Here is an 18,475-nt window from a genome sequence, read left to right as displayed (position 1 = left end):
TCTTCTGATGGCTTTATACCTCTGGAAAGGTCAGCAAAGTCCCCATCTCAGAATCTTGCTCCCTCAATGGCTGATTCGTTTCAAATCCTCAAAGAGTAATCTCCTTATATACTTTTCTCTTTCCACAATGGTCACAGTTCTCTAACCATATAATAAAAATCATGCAAATTTTGCTTGAGTTTTGCTTATGCCAAAGACAGGCTTATTTGAATAAGGGGACCACGTTCATTCACTTCAGTGTGAATGCAGCTTGATGGAGTGTTTTTCAATGTGACTTGAGCTGAACTGAGATCGTCAGAGCCTACAATACAGACTGCTATCCTTTTAGGTCTGACCTGTGACAACTGTGGCATCTGTGTTCTTAGTTCTAGATATAGCGGCTTCTCCAGATTTATTCTATGGGCCAGCCATTAAGTATTATCTTACGTACGCTTTACAATAAATATGTTTAATTTGGATTTTTGCTTTATTTTTTTCATCAGGATTCAAAAATGTAAACCAATAAATTTCACAGAAGTCTAAAATAGGTTTTCTGTGATTCATACACATCACTGAAAAATATAGGATTACAAGTATGCTTTTAGACACGCACACACACACTCCCACACTGACTCTATGTGCATATATACAAACATCTTTCCAAATTGGTTTTTCTTTGATAGGTTTCATAGCAAGGTAAGATATAGTCTAGAAGTTTTCTAATTCACATTGCTATCATAACAATATAAATCATTACTATTTAATCACTAGGCTACTTTAGAAAGGACTCAAAACATTCATTTTAAAACTCTTTTTAAATTTCCTTGCTTATTTCTAGAGTTCGGCAGAATTAGAAATAATATTTACTTTATTATGTCTAGCTTGCGTGTTTTTAACGCTAATTTCAGCACATTGTGGCCATTTTCAGTAGTCCATTTGCCTAGACCCTTGGATGGAATTGAAATGCCTTTGTTTTTTACAGATATTAATTGATTTCTAGAATACATATACATCAGTGATAAGTGAATTCAGTTGAATTCTTCAATGTTTAGCTGCTGGATGTAAACTTTCAGTTGGCTAGAACCAGTGAAATTGGCCAGAAATTTGTGTGACAAGTTTGAATTTCTCCTTCGTCATTCTCTTCTGTATCCATAAATCTTAGATGACAAATTTCTTAATATGGGAAAAATTACACTTTGTATTTCCACTAGATTTAGGAAGCTGAGGGTAGAGAAGAACAGGAAATGGAAGCAGAGAACATTAAGACTGCAGAGAAAAGTAAGTTATGTGATTCCACCAAGATGCTGATTACACTGGAAATCATCCAATTAGGTTTCCAAATTGAGAATACGGTTTTTTGTTTCCCACTTTTAGAAAAAGGAGGCGAGAGACAACAGTAATAGAAAGTGGGGTTGGGGCTCAGTTAAGGAAAAAAGGGGGAAGAGAAAGCAAGGAAGGTGGGGGGAGGGTCCCCTCATCCCTGCGGAGGAAACACTGACTTTTCTACACACCTCCTGCAGCAGCGCAACTGTGGTGTGGAAAAGTCTCCTTGGTGTGGAGAGGCAGGGGAGCTGGGAAGGGGGCAAAGTTTCTTATTAGTAAGGACTAAAACGAATCGATTTAACCCTCTGTTTACCAGAATACTAAATAAATTATGTCATTCCCTGAAGTATTCTGATATTCAAGTGTTCCTTTTTATTTAAAAGTGGAACTTCAGTATCACAACAGGGGGGAAACCATTTGTATGACAATTTTAACATTTGCATCTGTTTATTTTTCTTGAGTGGGCATTTCTATCAGGCATTCACTCAACAAAACCTGACATACATACAACTGAAAAGCACACAAGGAAACATCAGAAGTATTGATGGAAATGGCCTTTGGCCATTTTCTTGGCTCTGGTATTGGTGTTATCCAAACGGGGGCAGAGAGCAGCAAAGAGACTTTTGCCCAGGATGGCCCCATTTGAGAACTTATCATGGGACCCAGCACTGGTAAGGACCTGTAGAGAGCTGCCGACGTGAAATGCGTCATCACTTTCATTCTCCAGATCATTCTGTCAGTTAAGCTCGGCTGTGTCTTTTGAATCATTTGCAAGGATATTTTTGGTCTCTCGGTTTCTGTCAGCAAATCAACCCTCTCGTATCTAATGAGCAATGAGTGTATGGAGAACAATGTCATCTCAAGATGGGGACAGGAAACTGTATTTCTCTGCGTTAATTTCCTCCTGTTGCCCCTGCTTCATTAGTTTTTCTCTACCTAAAAAGAGTCATTCTAAGAGAAAAAAAAAAAAAAATCTAACGTAGTTATGCTCACAGGAGTCCTAGTCTATGGCCAGGACCATCCTTGTGATATTTTCTGCATAATCCTCATATAATATATTGTATTTGGCACTGGAATCAATCGGTTACTAGTCTACATAAATGCTATTCTATACAAATATTAGCAGAGGCAAAGATCTGGAATATATCAAAGCAATGAACAAATTACAGATCATCTGCTAAGGAGATGTCAGAATGTGCAGGGAACAGCGCAGGGGGGTGGCATCACATAGGACAGCATACGAATAAGGACTTTAAATTACAAAGCACTTTGGACATTAAGGTCGTTATTAGTGTTGTTATTATGGTATAACAACTGATAGCACTGTGGGGATAATAAACCCCAAGAAGGCAAAAGCTCTGGTCAGATTTAATACCAGGAACCATTTCCTCTCCATGTCTAACAGTTGGCACTTGGCAACGATAATGTAATGGATGGAGAGATGCATCTGAGCCTATAAAGTAGAAATTTGAATATACAAATATATATTATGAAGTATGGTAGGATACAAATTGATGTAAAAATATGCTTTGCTTTCCTTGTTTCATGATTTTAAAAAGCATATATTTTTGTGTTGTTGGATGTTGAAGCAGAGAACCAAACCCTTTTGGTTATGTTTTAAGAATGCTTTCACAGTATATGTTATTACAGTGTTGGTATCTTATATGTTAAATAGCTTTCTGAAATATTTAGGACTCAACCAAAAATAACTAAGCAATAATAGAGATCACTCTAGTGACATGTTTAGTTATATTGTTTGGGGTAGTGAGAATGAAGTGGTGAGATTGAAAATTCATCAAGATTGGCTAGTTGAACCATTTTGAATTAAGTGTTTGAACTCTTGAAGGATCCTGATGGGTAGGGTGTCCATGGCATCTTCTTTGTTCCTTAGGAAATGGCCTGAGGCTTTAGCTGAGGGAGGAACTCTAGGACCATGTTCTGTCAGGAAGAGATTCCTTCCCTGCCTCTGGGCTAACAAGTAACTGTGGTACAGTACTTGTGCCCAGATAGCATTTCTTGGATCAGTGTTTGACAATCAACAAGATGGTAGAGCTGCTCAAGTTCAAGAGACTGGAGAGTCAACCTTGCCTCACCAGGCCAAATCCCATGGCTTTTGAAAGGTAGTCACTGTTGAAGAATTCTGAGCAGCTATCCTGAAGGATAATCTTCCCATTTCTTAGGTCACTGCTGTCTTGTTACTGGCCTTCACTTCAATTCCAGTTAAATTATAAAGTGCAGTATGTAATGTTGAACCTTCAGAAAGAATGTGAAGAGCACATCCACCCTCCATGAAATCCCAAGTTCAAATTACTGGCAGAGTCACCATCCGTTTCGGAGAATGTACAGAAACTTGATCATCACCGTTGTCTTTCCCATCACCATCATCAGCATCGTCAGCATCACAGTTGTGGTATTATGATCACGTCAAGTGTTGTGGCAAGATCAGAAAGAACTAACATCAAGACACTGTCCAGTTTGGGTGTGTGAATATTATCCTGTGATTCTTGGCCCATTTAGCAAACACTTTCTTTTCAGTGATAAACCTATGCCCCCCATATGGAGCATGTTCATGAAGAAAATATTCATCACACTCATCTCTTCCTTGTTCATAGTAATGATAAGGGACTTTTCTATATCCTTCTGTCCTAAAAAAAGAAAAAAAGAAAAGGAGAGAAGAATTGAGATGAAGAATGAAGCATTCACTTGCAAGAATCCATTATGTGCCCAGTAAATGCATTTACTTGCAAACCATGCATGATTCTGGTCCATGAACTCAGTTAAAAGCTATTATGTATAAAAGCTTTTAGGAAGATGTACCAGATCCTTAGTGCCTTAATAAATCATATAAAATTTATATATCACACCAATTGCATTCAAACATATACCTATCTTGGAAGGAGGAAATGGTGTATAATGGAGGCAAACTTCAGATAGCCTGATGCCCTTGCAGAGCTTGAAGAAGCCTTGTGATTTTTTAGGGTAAGATATTTCGTACATCTGTGCTCCATTATACTTACAGTTAGGGTAGAAATATTTCATGATGAAGACTGTGGCTTAGTTACCATTTTGACACTATGATTAAAAGGCTGAGTTATATGGTATCATTTGTAGTGGGGAAATAAATTTCAACACCTGGATGAAACAAGGAGGGTTCATTTTATTAAATAATTAGAAATGATCCCTCTCTATCAGGATATACTGTGGATGAACACATGTATTTTAAATCTGGATCTGGCAGATTACTTATTAGTAAACTATAATTTCCAGGAATTTTTGTTAAACTGTTAGCTTCTATAAGCTTCAGGACATTTTGTCCCTCAAGATCAAATATAATCATTGAGTAGCTAGCTATCCATCAAGCCATTAGAGCAGCAGAAATGACAAACTTATTTTGCAAATTAAAAAACCACTAAACTTGTTCTGTATTTCCAAGCCACAGATCCCTGCTATGCCACTGATTAAGGGGAAACTCTTCCTTCTGACATTTGACATTAGGTGGTGGAAAATATCTTTCTTTTTATCACCCCTAAAAGTCACAACTTGATGCACTGACAATAAAATGTCATGTCAGCAAAGAGCACCGGGAAATAATTGTTGCTTTATCTGTTTCTCCGATTTATGGTATTGAAATGAATTGTGATATTTTGACAAGATATCAGAATTGGAGATGCATAAAAATAATTTCCTGTGATCTTACTTGCAGTAGGTGTCATTTATCATCCCGTAGACGTGAATGCCATAACAGGCATCCATGGCCAGAATGAAGGTAAACCATCCCGTGCTGAGATAAGAGCCAGACTGGACTCTGTAGGGGGAACAAGGACAAACAGCAACAAGAAACAAAACAAAACAAACAAAAAACACACACAGAACAACAATAAAGTGTGGTGAGAAACGAGCAACCTTCTATCAAACACATAGCACTTGTTATCAGGAAAAAGCATTAAGAAATTTGACAATCTGTCAAAGATACACACTTATTTTGAATTATCTCTGAATAATTTATAGGCATGCTCTCACTCTTACTACCTTAAGCCTAGAAGCAATGCTGTATGGAAGAGAAGCCATATGGCAAATATCTGAAGTCAAATAATCCTGCTCCCTTCGGGTAAAAAAATAATTCATTTGATTTTCCGTAAGACACAAATTAGTGCTGTATATCAGAGGACAGATTTTCTAAAGTTGCTTGGAGCCCTGATGGGAACTGAATGATAATGGTGTTATCTTGCTTACCTGGACATATCACTTTCTTTAAGACTCGTAGGATTTCCGAGGGTAAATTGCATACAGTGTAGGCGAATGGCTTGCTCTATGAAAGCATCTGAAAAGTTTTCCTCACTGATTTCTAGGCATCATGAAACAAAACTTTTCCTTTGTATGACCTATGCTACCAACACATTTTTACTGAACACCTACTATGTGCAATCACTGTTGTAGATGTTGATACTGCAATTATCAAAGCAATCAAAGATTTTCTCTTCATAGATTTGGAGGTGGCTGTGCTCAGAAAGCCTCTTTGAAAATGGAAATAAAGATCTGGTTTGGGGTGGGGAGAAGAAGGTTGTTATTGGTAGTGGGGTGTGAACCGGAAGAAGCCATGTGGAGCACACTGGAAAAGAAGGTCTTATGTGTGCAGTCTTTTGACTCTCATCTCGGCTGTATTAAGAATGGGCTTTGAGAGGTTATGATTCCAGGGTCTTGGGATCAAGTCCATGTTGGGCTCTCTGCTTAGCGAAAGTCAACTTCTCGCTCTCCCTGCTGCTCCCCCTGCTCACACTCTCTGTCAAACAAATAAATAAAATCTTAAAAAAAGAAAATGGGCTTCAAGCCGGACCACTTCCTTTATAAGAGGTAAGGAGCTCTCACATTCTGTGCCTGGCTATTGTGTTGTGTGGGTATACCATTCCCTGTTTCAGACTCAATGTGTACTCCTTTGTTCTGCTTATGTGTGCTACATGACCTCTGGCCAACCACATACTCTGTCTGTCCCCTGCCAAGAGCAGACAGGGTCCTTTGGTTGCCTGTAGGAGGACCCAAAGGCCATATGGACCAAGGCTCACTTTTAGAGCTGATCTTGTTCTGTCTCTTTTCTATGTGAGTAAAGCACTGCTCCATCCAGTGTTTGACTGTGTTGTGTTTTTCTTGGCAATTCAAATAAGACACAGTGGGAAGAGGTGCTTGGACTTCTACCTCTGGTAACAGCAGACAGATGTCACTTGCTCAGCAGACCATATGAGAGAAAAGTGTTCCAGGAAGAGGAAAGGTAAAGGGTAAAATCACAAAGATGGAAGTGTGCTTGGTATGTTTACGGAAAAATGGGAATCATAGTAACCAAAGGAAGAGAGTGGCTGATGTAGTTAGGTGTCTGGCTGATGGGAAGGGTCTGCCGAATTTCAATGGCTCAAGGGAATACTGAATGAAAAGCTGGATCTCCATACCTGGCTTTAGCCAAGGGGACCCAATCCATCCAAAATGGGTAACTGTCTATCTCCTTAATCTCTTCCCATAGGAGCATTTGGGTCTCACCAGGCTATCTGGCAACTGTGCAGCACCACTTCTAAAAAGACTACATTTCATACCTTCCACCTAGACTTCCTGGCATACTAGAGCACAGCCAGCTCTTCTAGAAATGGACACTTAGCCCTGATAACCACTCTGTGGGTACCCCTCCAGCCAGTAATCGCTTTCCACTGATGTCCTATATCGATATAGTTCTCCAGTACCAAGCCGTCAATGTGCTATAATTAGAACCCTGTATCCTTTGATTCTTTTTTTTTTTTTTTTTTTTCAAAACAGGCATTGTTTAATATCAATTGACTGGCAACATGTAAGTATTTCAGGAGAAACACTAGCTCACAGAGGGGTATGATAACTGGGTTTTCTCACTTCTATTTTAATTGACTTTGGATGATCTGTAAGGAGAGACAAAGCCAGTCCATATACATCCATCTGCTCTGCTCACTTGCCACTGAGTCTGAAATGCCTCCTTGTAAGTCATTTTCCTTTGTATTTCCTGGTGTGTCTTCTAAATGGAAAATATTCCAGAAACAGGATCATATAGAGTTATATGCACTTTCCTCCAGGATAAGAATAGTAGCAGCAGCATGGGTTAGGAATGAGTGCCAAGTGGGTGGGAAGATGTACCAGAGGAGGTAGAACACACTCAAGAACAACTCTGCTTATTACACAATTTAACTCGCCGTCCATCCTGTCTTCTGGAGTCTGGGGGAGGGGCAGCAACGATGACATCTGCTTAACGCACCATCTGCTTAAAAGTCCTTATTTGAAAATTGGGAGGATCAGAAGAGGCAAGAGTCTTGATTAAAAGCTCCCACACTGAGTCTAGAAATTTTGTCTGCGTACTGATTTTTTCCAGTTATATTTCTCCTTGAACTGTATCTCCTTTTTACCTCTTTTTGCCTTCTCATTCTACTTTTAAAATTTTTTCTAACCTTTCTATCCTTTTTCATTACTAGGCTGGCCACACACTAGCAGAGATCACTAAAAATTACAGCATTTATTTGTACATGATAAGAAAAACAGATCTCATTTATTTGTTTTTTTTTTTTTTAACAGAAATTTATTGCAATCCTATGCCAGAAGTTAGTGATGAAATAACTTATATATATTTTAAATGCACGTGGAACCCAGTGCAGGGTTTGAACTCACCACCTTGAGGTCAAGATCTGAGCTGAGAGCTCTAGAGTCAGAGGCCGAACCCACTAAGCCACCCAGGTGCCCTGTGATGATGAATATTCTCTTGAAGAACACATGGTCTAGTGGGGGTAGCACACCCGTCAAGACAATCACAGTACATGTATCAAAGCACAAGCCCAGGTATGTTTCAGAGTCAGTACAGAGTGCAGTATGGAATTAAGAGTGTGGATACCTAGTTTCATATTCCAGCTTTGCTGCTACCAAGCCTTGGACAAGGTATTTAACCTCTGAGGGTCATCTTAGTTTCCTTGTCTCCAAAGTGAGATAGTTGAACTAAGTCATATCTAAGGTTTGTTCCAATTTTAAAACCAAATGCTTCTGTGATCATCACCCTCAACTGTCCATCTGTTTTAAGCTTTACCCATTCTACAGTCATATCCTCCACACATGCTGGATGTGAAACTAACAAATGAGTTAATCAGTCAGATAACATTTAATGCCCACTTGTGTGGTAGGCATGCCACTAAATGTCCGAGGCATATATAAAGAGGGTGTAAAAAGTTTTACCTCATAATGGTGATGGCTATAGTCACTAAACTTTTCCCTCTTTCACATTACTGCTCATGGAACGTGCTGGAATGGCTGTCCAAGACCAAGGATACAATGAGATCACAGTATTGAGAGTAAAGCTTAATTTGAGTGAGAGAAAAAGGAAACTGAAATTAGGGCAAATTTTCTTCTTTTTATGTGGTTTTCTAGAAGTCAGTTTGTCCATAGAGAGGCTGTCAAGGACAAAGATAACATTATAGTTCCAGCTTAAAGTGTGGTGGGGGGGAGGGGAGGTCATTTGTGTGACGTGTGGATCTCTACTCTGCAAAACAAGTTCTCCTGGCTCATTCTGGTCCAATCCAGATAGTCACTCTGAGTGGTCAACAGCAAACTTTCAGGACAGAAGCAAAGGATAAATAGGGCACAGTCATCAAATTGGTTCCTCTTCCTATCTGTCTTCTCTTCACCCCAGGAAAAGAAGGTCATGGATTTCAAAATTCGGCATCTGGTCAACTTATCATCTTATCAAACGATAAGGAAATTTTACCATGTCTCTGATACTTGATGACTTTTAAACCTAACCTATTACTTTTAAGCAAAACCTTATTTTGTTTCTGGATAGACAGATCATAATAGTTAGGCTGAAAATCTTCATGTAAGCTGTGTTGCATTCGGTTCTGACTGTGGGGACTCATACTTCTTAAGTGCCCCATCCTAAAAACAGCACTTTAATGAGACAGTTGCATTTTCTCTTTCTGGTGCCTCTGATAAATTTGGGTTGTGAAATCATGTGAGGTTTCTTACCCATAGTACATGCTGGGGATAGCAAAGTGGTTTCTCCTCAGAATACTTGGAGCTAATGTCATCTACAGAATACTTATAGTGGCATAATGGCAACTGCTAGATTAATCCAGAAACTCTTCTGAAGAATTGCTCGGGTGATCCGAGTCCCTAACGGAATTCACTGGCCTGGATGGCACTGGCTCTGGAAATACTTGTAGCTACATCACTCCAAACTCCTGCTGGGTGGGTGTGCTAGAGATGAGGATGTATAAATTACACCCAAGTAGACCTCTGGAGGCTCAATGAAAGTAACAAAAAGACTGGAGCCGACCTATGTGAAATTGTTTACGCTTTTCAGCTAGAAGGGATCTAGGGATAACTATCAGATGCTTTTAAAAATTCTTCAAGGGTCTCCTCTGGGGCCAAATATTGTCTTGTAATTTGTCAGTCATGCACGCGGCGCTAACTGTACCAGCTGGCCATCAGCCATAGCACTTTTTATACCTTCTACATTTGGAGATCGATAAAAACAATTATTGTCATCTACAAATAAACAATCAAGATTCCCATAGGGATGATAAGAGAATTTAAAGCCCTAATTCAATACAATAAGAAAGCTTAAATTAACGTGGCAGAATAATGAGCCGTGCAGAGGAAAATAAAGGCAGGAGTGTTAAGAGGAAGCGATCAATCATTTGTTTCCACTGGCCAAGCTTTGCATCCCACTGCTCCTTGGTAATCAAGGTACTTACTACTTGGAAACTACTTAAATTTACTCGCTCATCTCTTGGAAAAATGATGCTGTCAACACCTTGATATAGCACATGCTTGAAGGCATATCATTTAAAATATGATCTTTCATCTAGTTTATTACCAATAAAATATAAGCTACCTTGCCCCTTGATGTTTACTTACTGTTGCTTGATGTCTAAAGGTCATCACATGCCCACAGGGATTCGTTGTCTGTCAAGCTCTCCTTATTTTTACCAGTCCCAATCTTTTTGGCTGTCAGCATGCTTCATTCACCTGTACTTTTGCTTCTGAGCATGCTCTCTCATCTTCTCATTTCTGGAAGCATACTGTGAAGCACTTTCTTCCTATTGCCTGGCAAGCTCGAACTTTCTAATGAGCGAGATTTCCCTTCTGGGGAATTTCAGGGGAGGAACTGAAGAAACTAAAATGGATACTCTTCAGAAGAAAATGGGATTACACTGAATCTACTATTTATTCACAGGATGCTCTGCTAATTATTGAACACCATTATCTCAGTGGCTTGGGTTCTGAACTCAAAAAACTGGCCTTTGATGGATGAAATAATAGCACTTTCTCTATATCAGGGTTTCTCAATCTCGGCACTATTGATATTTTAGATGAGACAATTCTTGGTTGGGGGAGGGTGCTGCTCTGAGCAGTAAGTTCTTTTTCGTAGCTCACCAGATTCCTCTCTGTTCCCAGATCACCTGTGCCCTAAAAGGGCAATAGATCTCTTGACTCCCAAGTGCCTACTCTTGATTTGGGTGGCTTGCCTTGAAGATGTCCCTGATCCTAAAAATCCAGGTTCTCCTTATCTACAGTTCCTATTCTGCCCACTCTACTCACTGTCCCACTAGTTTTCTTCAACCAGCCACATACCTTACTTCTTTCTCTTTCTTTACAAACCTATCCGAAGCCATTCAGGTTTGCTGAATACTAAATCATTATTATCTTACCTTTTAATACAACCCTAGGAATCAGCACATTCACTTGGTCTAGACCCAAAGGGCAAGTCCTGACTTGCACTGGGGAGTGTGCAATGGGAAAAGGAACAAGGATGAGGAGTCCAGTTGCTTCAGTCTCTGGCTGCTTCCTCTTCACGGAATGGCTCCTTGGGGGGCCTTTGGCTCAAACTCTGCAGCCTAAATTTTACTGTTTCTTACTCATTTCTTCAATGAACTGATGAAAACAAGGCCTGGAGCACTCCAAGCTAACATTTTAAAGGCATAATTATCATTTATCAAAGCCCAAAGGGGATCAAGACCCTCCCAGTAATGGAGGTTTGTTGGAGAGCACAATATTGGCAGCAGCGTCTGAAATCTGCTACACTCAGGAGTAAAAAGGGAATTTAAGAAAAGAATTAATCAATATTTCATGTCTTGTTTTAACACTATTGGATCTCCGTTCTCTCATCAATATACTACACTGGCAGGATAAATAAAAATAGCAAAGTAAGTTTCCATATACCTTCCTAGGGAGAAGGAATGCCTGACAGAATACAGATTATTCAATTAAAAACATTCTTTCCCCCATTTTTTTTCAAAAGCCTGTGGATAATGAAAGGATACATTCAAACAAAAAGACTGGGCAAGAAAAACAGCTGATGATTATCAGTAGCACCTTGGGATTCAATCTAATATTGTGAACCAGTCTAATGGAAGCAGAGCTCAAAGTGTGGAAACAATTTCAGCTGTCCCCAAGTCATATATTTTTGTATATTATTCGATAGTCAGGGGCTATGGAAATACTCTGGAGTTTTCCCATTATATTAACACTGTATATTTGTACTATCTATCAATGGGACATGCGCAGCAAATCTTTAGGCAGCAACAACTTTCTGCAAATCAGGCAGCAGAATTCTCGATCTTGGACTGAATCATTTGCAAATGGACGTAAACTTCTCAAATGAATAAAAATATCATACCGTGAATGGTGATTCTTAAGAGAATGCACCAAATGAAAGGAATCTAGACCTGAAATACAATGAAAAATGGACCGTGAGTAAACGGAGAAAGCAGTAAATCTTAGAGGAAGACTGCCTTATCCTCCCAATCAGCTCATGTGAAATGCCCATGCTAATCAGTAGGCACTTGGACTGTGACTGTAACAAATAGTTTTCCTGCTATAGAATCAACAGGACTCCCTGACTCGTGATGAATGCAACGAAATTGTACAAAAGGAGCATAATAAGAAACGACTGTGTTCTTTTCAAAATGTACATTTAAAAGTAAAATGGTACAGCTCCCAAAGGTATGATTTATGGCTGCTGTAGAAATAGAAGATACCACTCACAAAAATTACTTTGTTCATTCATCTCAGAAATTAAAAGGTTATTTTGCTTTTGCCCTTTGGCTTTAAAGCCCCTTCAGTTGGAAATCTTGATTTCTGGGATTTTGTTCACTTTCTTAGATGAACAGTGGAACCTCAGGAATGGCAGGGAGGCATTGTGGAGAGCTCATGGGCCCACTTCATTAAGGCAGGTCTGGTTCCTTAACCATACGGTATTGACTGAAAGGTATTCCCTCCAAATTCTTACATTGAAACGCTAATGCCCAAATTCTTACATTGGAGATGTTGCTTTAGGGAGGTAATTAGCTTTGTATGAGGTCATGAGGATGGAGCCCTTGTGATGGCATTTGTGACCTTCCAAGAAGAAGAGACACCAGAGCTCTCTTTTTTCCCATCATGTGAGAACACAGTGAGAAATCTGAGAGCCAGAAAGAGAGTTCTCACCAGAAACTGTCCATGCTAGCACTCTGGAGACTTCCAGCCTCCAGAACTGTGAGAAAAATCAATTTCTGTTGTGTTCAGTCTAGGGTATTTTGTTATGCCAGCCCAAGCAGGCTAAGACAATGGGCATCTCTGCCACAAACCTAAACTCCTCACTTTCTTTTCCAGGACTTCTCGTGAACTCTCTCTTCTAGTTATGTGTGTCCATTTTTCGCTCCTTAAACACATCTTGTATATGTCCGTTTCTGTCTTTTCTCACTTTGCTAACGTATACCTTCTTTCTTCCTGAAATGCTCTCCCCCACATCCTCTTCAGTTTCTTTTTTTTTTTTTTAAGATTTTATTTATTTATTTGACAGAGAGAGATCACAAGTAGGCAGAGAGGCAGGCAGAGAGAGAGAGGAGGAAGCAGGCTCCCTGCTGAGCAGAGAGCACGATGCGGGACTCGATCCCAGGACCCTGAGATCATGACCTGGGATGAAGGCAGCGGCTTAACACACTGAGCCACCCAGGCGCCCCACCTCTTCAGTTTCTAATCTCATTAAGTTTATTCTGCTTCGTCTCATCCATTCACACTGTGGGACTGTGTCCGGGAAATACCAGGGACAAGTTGGGGGAGACAGACTTGATGACCATGTTTAGAAATAGGGCTATCAAGGAAGTAATTCCCTGCAAGTGGTGAAGGGGATTCCTTTCCCAGTTGGGAGCAAGAGCTGATCTGTGGATTAAAGCTAAATAACACCAGGCAGAAAAGGGGAAGGAAGAGAGCCTTTCAAACAGAGGGAATGGCCTTTGCAGTTGCACTGAGGCATGAGAATAAAGGGAATACTGAATAGTTCTCCGCTGTCCTCTTATCTGGACTGGACCTCAAAACAGCATCAGTGTTTATTTTCATAATAGATTATTGGTTAGAGACAGGATGCGTACATAACACTGATTTATTTTTCTTCCTTACACTACACTTTGAAATACTAGAGATATCTTGATGTTCTATATAGCTAGTCTTTTCAGATGATGGAAATTTATGGATCTGGAGAAAAGTATCTAGGGAAAAATTGGCAGAATTATGTTTTTTTCTTCCTCATTAAATTCCTCATTAATTCAGAACTGGGAACAAATGTAAACAATATACGACTAAGAATAAAAACAATTAAAATATGTGTGATGACAACGGATGTACCCAGTAGTGTTCGTCTGTGTTATAAACCAAGTTACAAGTCATGAGCAAACTTCTCTGATCTTCACTTACCACCAAGCAGCCTTCCTCAATACACACCTAGAGGCTCTTGACCTCCGTTTAAAGGGAAACAGTTTTTACATAAGCATCACATTTACTGATTTTTTTTTTTTTTTTTGACAAATGGAAATGAAAACAAATACCATTAATGCTGCTTTAAGGATGTGAGTCCTTTAAAATACCTTTTGGCTCTAGAAACGCTGACCTAATTCTAAAGCAACTCTTCTATAGGAAGAGATGCTACAGTTGCTACAGTGTCCTTTTATACCTAATCTCTATTTCCAAACTCTCTTTGCCCTGGACCTCTGGTTTACCTAAATGGCCCATAATTCCGATGACATGAGAAATTAGGGACAGCCTGTGTAGGTTCTGGTCTCAGACTATTCAGGCTACTCCAGAGGCCCTTGTCTCAATGATCTTAGAGCTTCTTTCAACCTTCCAGTGCTAGATTGTACTGTTCATTCCCTTCCCAAACATGGCTTGCTTATGAGTGCAGTAACTTCCCTGCCTCCTTGACTTTGGGCTTGGTCAATGACTTGCTTTGACCAATGGAACAGAATTAGTGATAGTTCCCAGAAGAGAATTTAAAAAGTATCACATGGTTCCCATTTTTTACACATCTCCCCTCCATCATGAGAAGAATGCCACCCAGTAAGGGGTGCTTCTTTAGCCTGGTTCCTGGGATGAGGACACCCATGCCCCAGACATGAACTCAAAACTGGAGCCAAGTTCAGCTAAGCTTAGCGGACTTATAGCTGATAGCAAACCTGTGAGCAGGAAATAAATGTTCTTTAAGCTATTGAGTTTCAGGGTTATTTGTTACTTAGAAAAGAGCTGACTAAATTTTTTTTTATTAGTAATAATAATTGCTATCATTTATGGGGCATTTATGTGTAGTAGACATTGTTCCAAGAGCTGTGCATGGGTCATGTCATTTAATCCTCACAACAACCCTGACCTGTAGGGAGTATTAATGCCCCCATTAATAAGGTGGGCCGCCTGGGTGGCTCAGTGTGTTAAGCCCATTTCTCACTAAAGCCTCCCCATTATACAAATGAAGGTTTGGGAAGATATAAACTACTTGCCCAAAGGCAGCTAACACCAGAAAACTCAGGTTCTTAACTAAGTTCTTTCTCAGTCATTGGTCTCAGAATCGTCCAAGACACCACATGTCTGACAGGGCAGTCATCAAAGAACTTCAAGTCTTCAGATTCTATCCATAGCCCTCTAGGAAATCTTGAACCTGCCACTTCTTCTTGGTCCATGTTTTTTTGTTTGTTTTTGGTGGCAGAATAAGGAGACTGGCATAGGTTAGGGTTAGGGTCTTTGGTCACTAAGGGTTCAGAATTGCAGTTACAGTAAAAGAGCCTATGCTGGTGGGTACAGCTGTATATTTTAGTACAGAGATACTATCACTTTATAGATTTGTATTTATGACTTCAAGATTGAAAACGGCTTTTAGAATTTCAACCATGGTCATGTCCAAACAACAGCTTCATGCCACGGGTGTGGAGATGTGAGTCAACTTAAAAAAGAAAAAAATGAAGGGACAAGTCGTGACCTAATGATCAAGTTCCTAGATCCACTTCTTTCCCCAGGCATGGCTTCCTTCCAGCCCTTAGGTTCTGTAACCTTTCAATAAATTCTCTTTGGCTTGTGTCTGCTGGAGGAGGTGTCTGTTTTTTTGCAACCAGAGATATGAAGTTGGGTTGATCGACCTCTAGGACCTTTTTCAAGAAAATGAGTCTATTAAAAGCTCCAGGTATAATTAGGGACTTCACTTCTAACTAATCTTTAACTCTTATTAACAATCACTATTTGATTTGATCCTGGTTTTATACTTAGGCTTTAAAAATTGCTTCTTTCTAACTTACCCTTCAACTTATCTTGAAATCATGCCCTTCCTAAATTGATGTGGGCTTCGGTATTCTGAATGCTAATCACCTTTCTCTACCTAAGGCATAGGTACCTATTCCACTGCTAACCTGATAAAGGTAATTAATGGAAGGTTTTGGCTTTCTCTTCTAGCTCTCTTATCATCCATTCTTTCTGCATATACTTTCCTTAAGACTGAAGGAAAAGAAAAGGAAAGATTATTATCAGGTAGGAATATATCTAAGTAGATAAAAGCCCTTTCCCTGCCACTTTTCCTTTTTTAGCAAAGAAATGAAATGACTCACTTTCCCTTAGCTTTCTGACTTAACTGGAACGTGAGTTAAACCAAGATTTTCCTTTAGGAAAAATCCTAGCACAGAATCAGACTCAAACTTGCTTCTGACACGAATGCTTTCCAAGCCCTTGTTTTTCTCTCAAAATGAAAATTTATGTTTAAAGAGAACTTTTAAACAACCAAAAGTTTTAACAAGGATTGAAGACAGAGATTTGAGGTCTTTTCACCCCATTGAAGTAGATCAAGGATCCAAGCTTCTCACTAAAGCCTCCAGTACCACCGGGATCATTACTAAACCAGCCTCAGCCCGAGCCCGAGCAATTGGGGCTACACATAACTGCAACTGGAAAAACCTGAAGTAGCTCTCACATTCTTCTGGTTAAGACAGACTAGTTTTGCTGCCTAGTTGAAGCTATTATCGCTTTTTTTTTAAAAAAAAAGATTTTATTTATTTATTTGACAGACAGAGATCACAAGTAGATAGGCAGCCAGAGACAGAAAGGAGGAAGCAGGATCCCCACTCGATCCCAGGACCCTTAGATCATGACCTGAGCCGAAGGCAGTCATGACCTGAGCCGAAGGCAGAGGCTTTAACCCACTAAGTCACCCAGGTGCCCTTATTACCGCTTTTTTGACCGAGGTACATGGCTCAAAAAGTCCTGAAGTAAATTATTTTGAGGGGTAAATTTATTTTTAATAGGAAAAACTAAGCAGTACCCTCATTTCCCCCATCTATTAAAATTGTTTTTATCTGGTTCACTAAAGAAGGATAATTCAATTAGAAAAGGTCAGAAGCAACAACTGACATGACTCTTCAGGCAATGAGAAGTCGTCTCCGTAAGAGGAGGCTTCCTTTGTCAGTTTTCCAGTAGGCTGACATTCACTGACTACCTTACACACAATGCCTTTGCAAACGATAGGCCATCATCAGTGTACCAAAGCAGGATCTTGTACTTCTAGTCCACCTCTAGCAAATTCCTTCAAAGGGAGTCTGTCTGCTCCAGCAGAACACCTGAAGTCAAGTGATGTGGTGAGGGAATCTTCCTTGAAACAGAGCTAATGGAGTCTCACCTGCTAAACTAGCCCTTTGCCCACTAAGGTTGAAAGTTATCCCCATTTAATTTTGTCCAGAAGTTTCAGTCCAAAAAAAAAAAAATCAATTTTTCTCTCTATTCTTGAGATGGGATCTGTTTGAGAGGAGAACAGTCTTCCTTTGAAATCTAATCCATATTTTCCAACTGAGCTACACTTCCTGCTTAGTGAAGTGAAGAATTTCTTCCAAGGCGGTGGTGTTTTCCCCACAGTGTTGCTACACAGCTTGGCCAGCAACCTATAGGGAAGGGACCCATGTGTTTGTTGCTTACAGTAAATTCACACGTGGAAAGAAGCCTTTCTGTGTGTCCTCTCTCCATACCATGCTAGTACCTCCTGAAACTTGTAGAAAAAGGACATCCCCACCTCTTTTCACAATACTATCCTACCCATATCAGGAAAAAAATCAGGAATATCCAAAAATGTAAAGAAGGGGGAAGATAATGATAATTCCTTTCCTCCATTCAGAAGAGAAAAATTTCATGGGTCTCCAGAATTCTTCTAGCCCAGTATTTTCTTTGATCCCATTACTTTCTTTCTTTAGGGCAGACAAAATGCCCTAAAGAGAGAACTAGAACACAGAGCAGAAGCAATATATTATAGAAAATGCCAGAAAGAAATATAGAGTACAACTTAGAACTTGAGAGTGTCGACTGAAATGTGAGAATGTTACCTCAACAGACTTCCCTGCATTGCAACAGTCACAGAATGTCGGAAAAAGAAATCTCAGCACCCAAACTATAAAAAATGAGAAGGACGCAGGAAGACAGTTGAGATCCTTCACCTGGCATATTTGTTTCCACCAGCTGTTGATAAAACTTTATGCCCATGTTTCTGACCCCTGACATTCTGACTCATTTGCAAGGGAGTGACTGGAAATAAGAGCTCCAGAATTCTGGAAGCTGTTGGGTAGTGACAGCAGATGGACAGAAACACCAGACTACTTTTATTATCAGGGCCTATTTATTGGATTTCATCCATTCCTCTTCTACTCCCCTTACCTCTGCTTAGTCTTGAGAGTTCATAATGATGCCAAAAGGATGAAGAGATCTAAACATTTGCCTTTTGTAGAAAGGAAATATGAGGCATGAAATTCTGTGAAAGCCTTATCCCAAAATAAGAAAGTGGTTTAAAGATAGAGCTGTCTTCTTCCCTCATGAACTGGACAAGGAGAACTGGTGAGTGATGCTGACCAACTTGCCC

At 39.8% G+C, this 18,475-nt stretch overlaps 1 protein-coding gene across 3 annotated transcripts in view; it reads right to left on the bottom strand.

Moving 5' to 3' along the window:
- Window positions 1-443: 443 nt before the first annotated feature.
- Window positions 444-18,475, bottom strand: part of ST6GALNAC3 (ST6 N-acetylgalactosaminide alpha-2,6-sialyltransferase 3) — a 526,582-nt gene continuing 508,550 nt past the window's right edge. For all 3 annotated transcript variants that reach the window (XM_059375157.1, XM_059375158.1, XM_059375159.1), the window contains 2 exons: window positions 5,000-5,107; window positions 444-3,947 (listed from right to left, as the gene is read on the bottom strand). In XM_059375157.1, the coding sequence (XP_059231140.1) occupies window positions 3,761-3,947; window positions 5,000-5,107 (295 nt within the window). In that variant the 3' untranslated portion in view covers window positions 444-3,760. The remainder of the gene's footprint in view (window positions 3,948-4,999; window positions 5,108-18,475) is intronic.

Source organism: Mustela nigripes, chromosome 14 (assembly GCF_022355385.1).
Source record: "Mustela nigripes isolate SB6536 chromosome 14, MUSNIG.SB6536, whole genome shotgun sequence".
In the NCBI taxonomy this organism is placed as follows: Eukaryota; Metazoa; Chordata; class Mammalia; order Carnivora; family Mustelidae; genus Mustela; species Mustela nigripes.
Note: the sequence above shows the minus strand (reverse complement) of the source record. Positions and strands in the feature narration are given on the sequence as shown.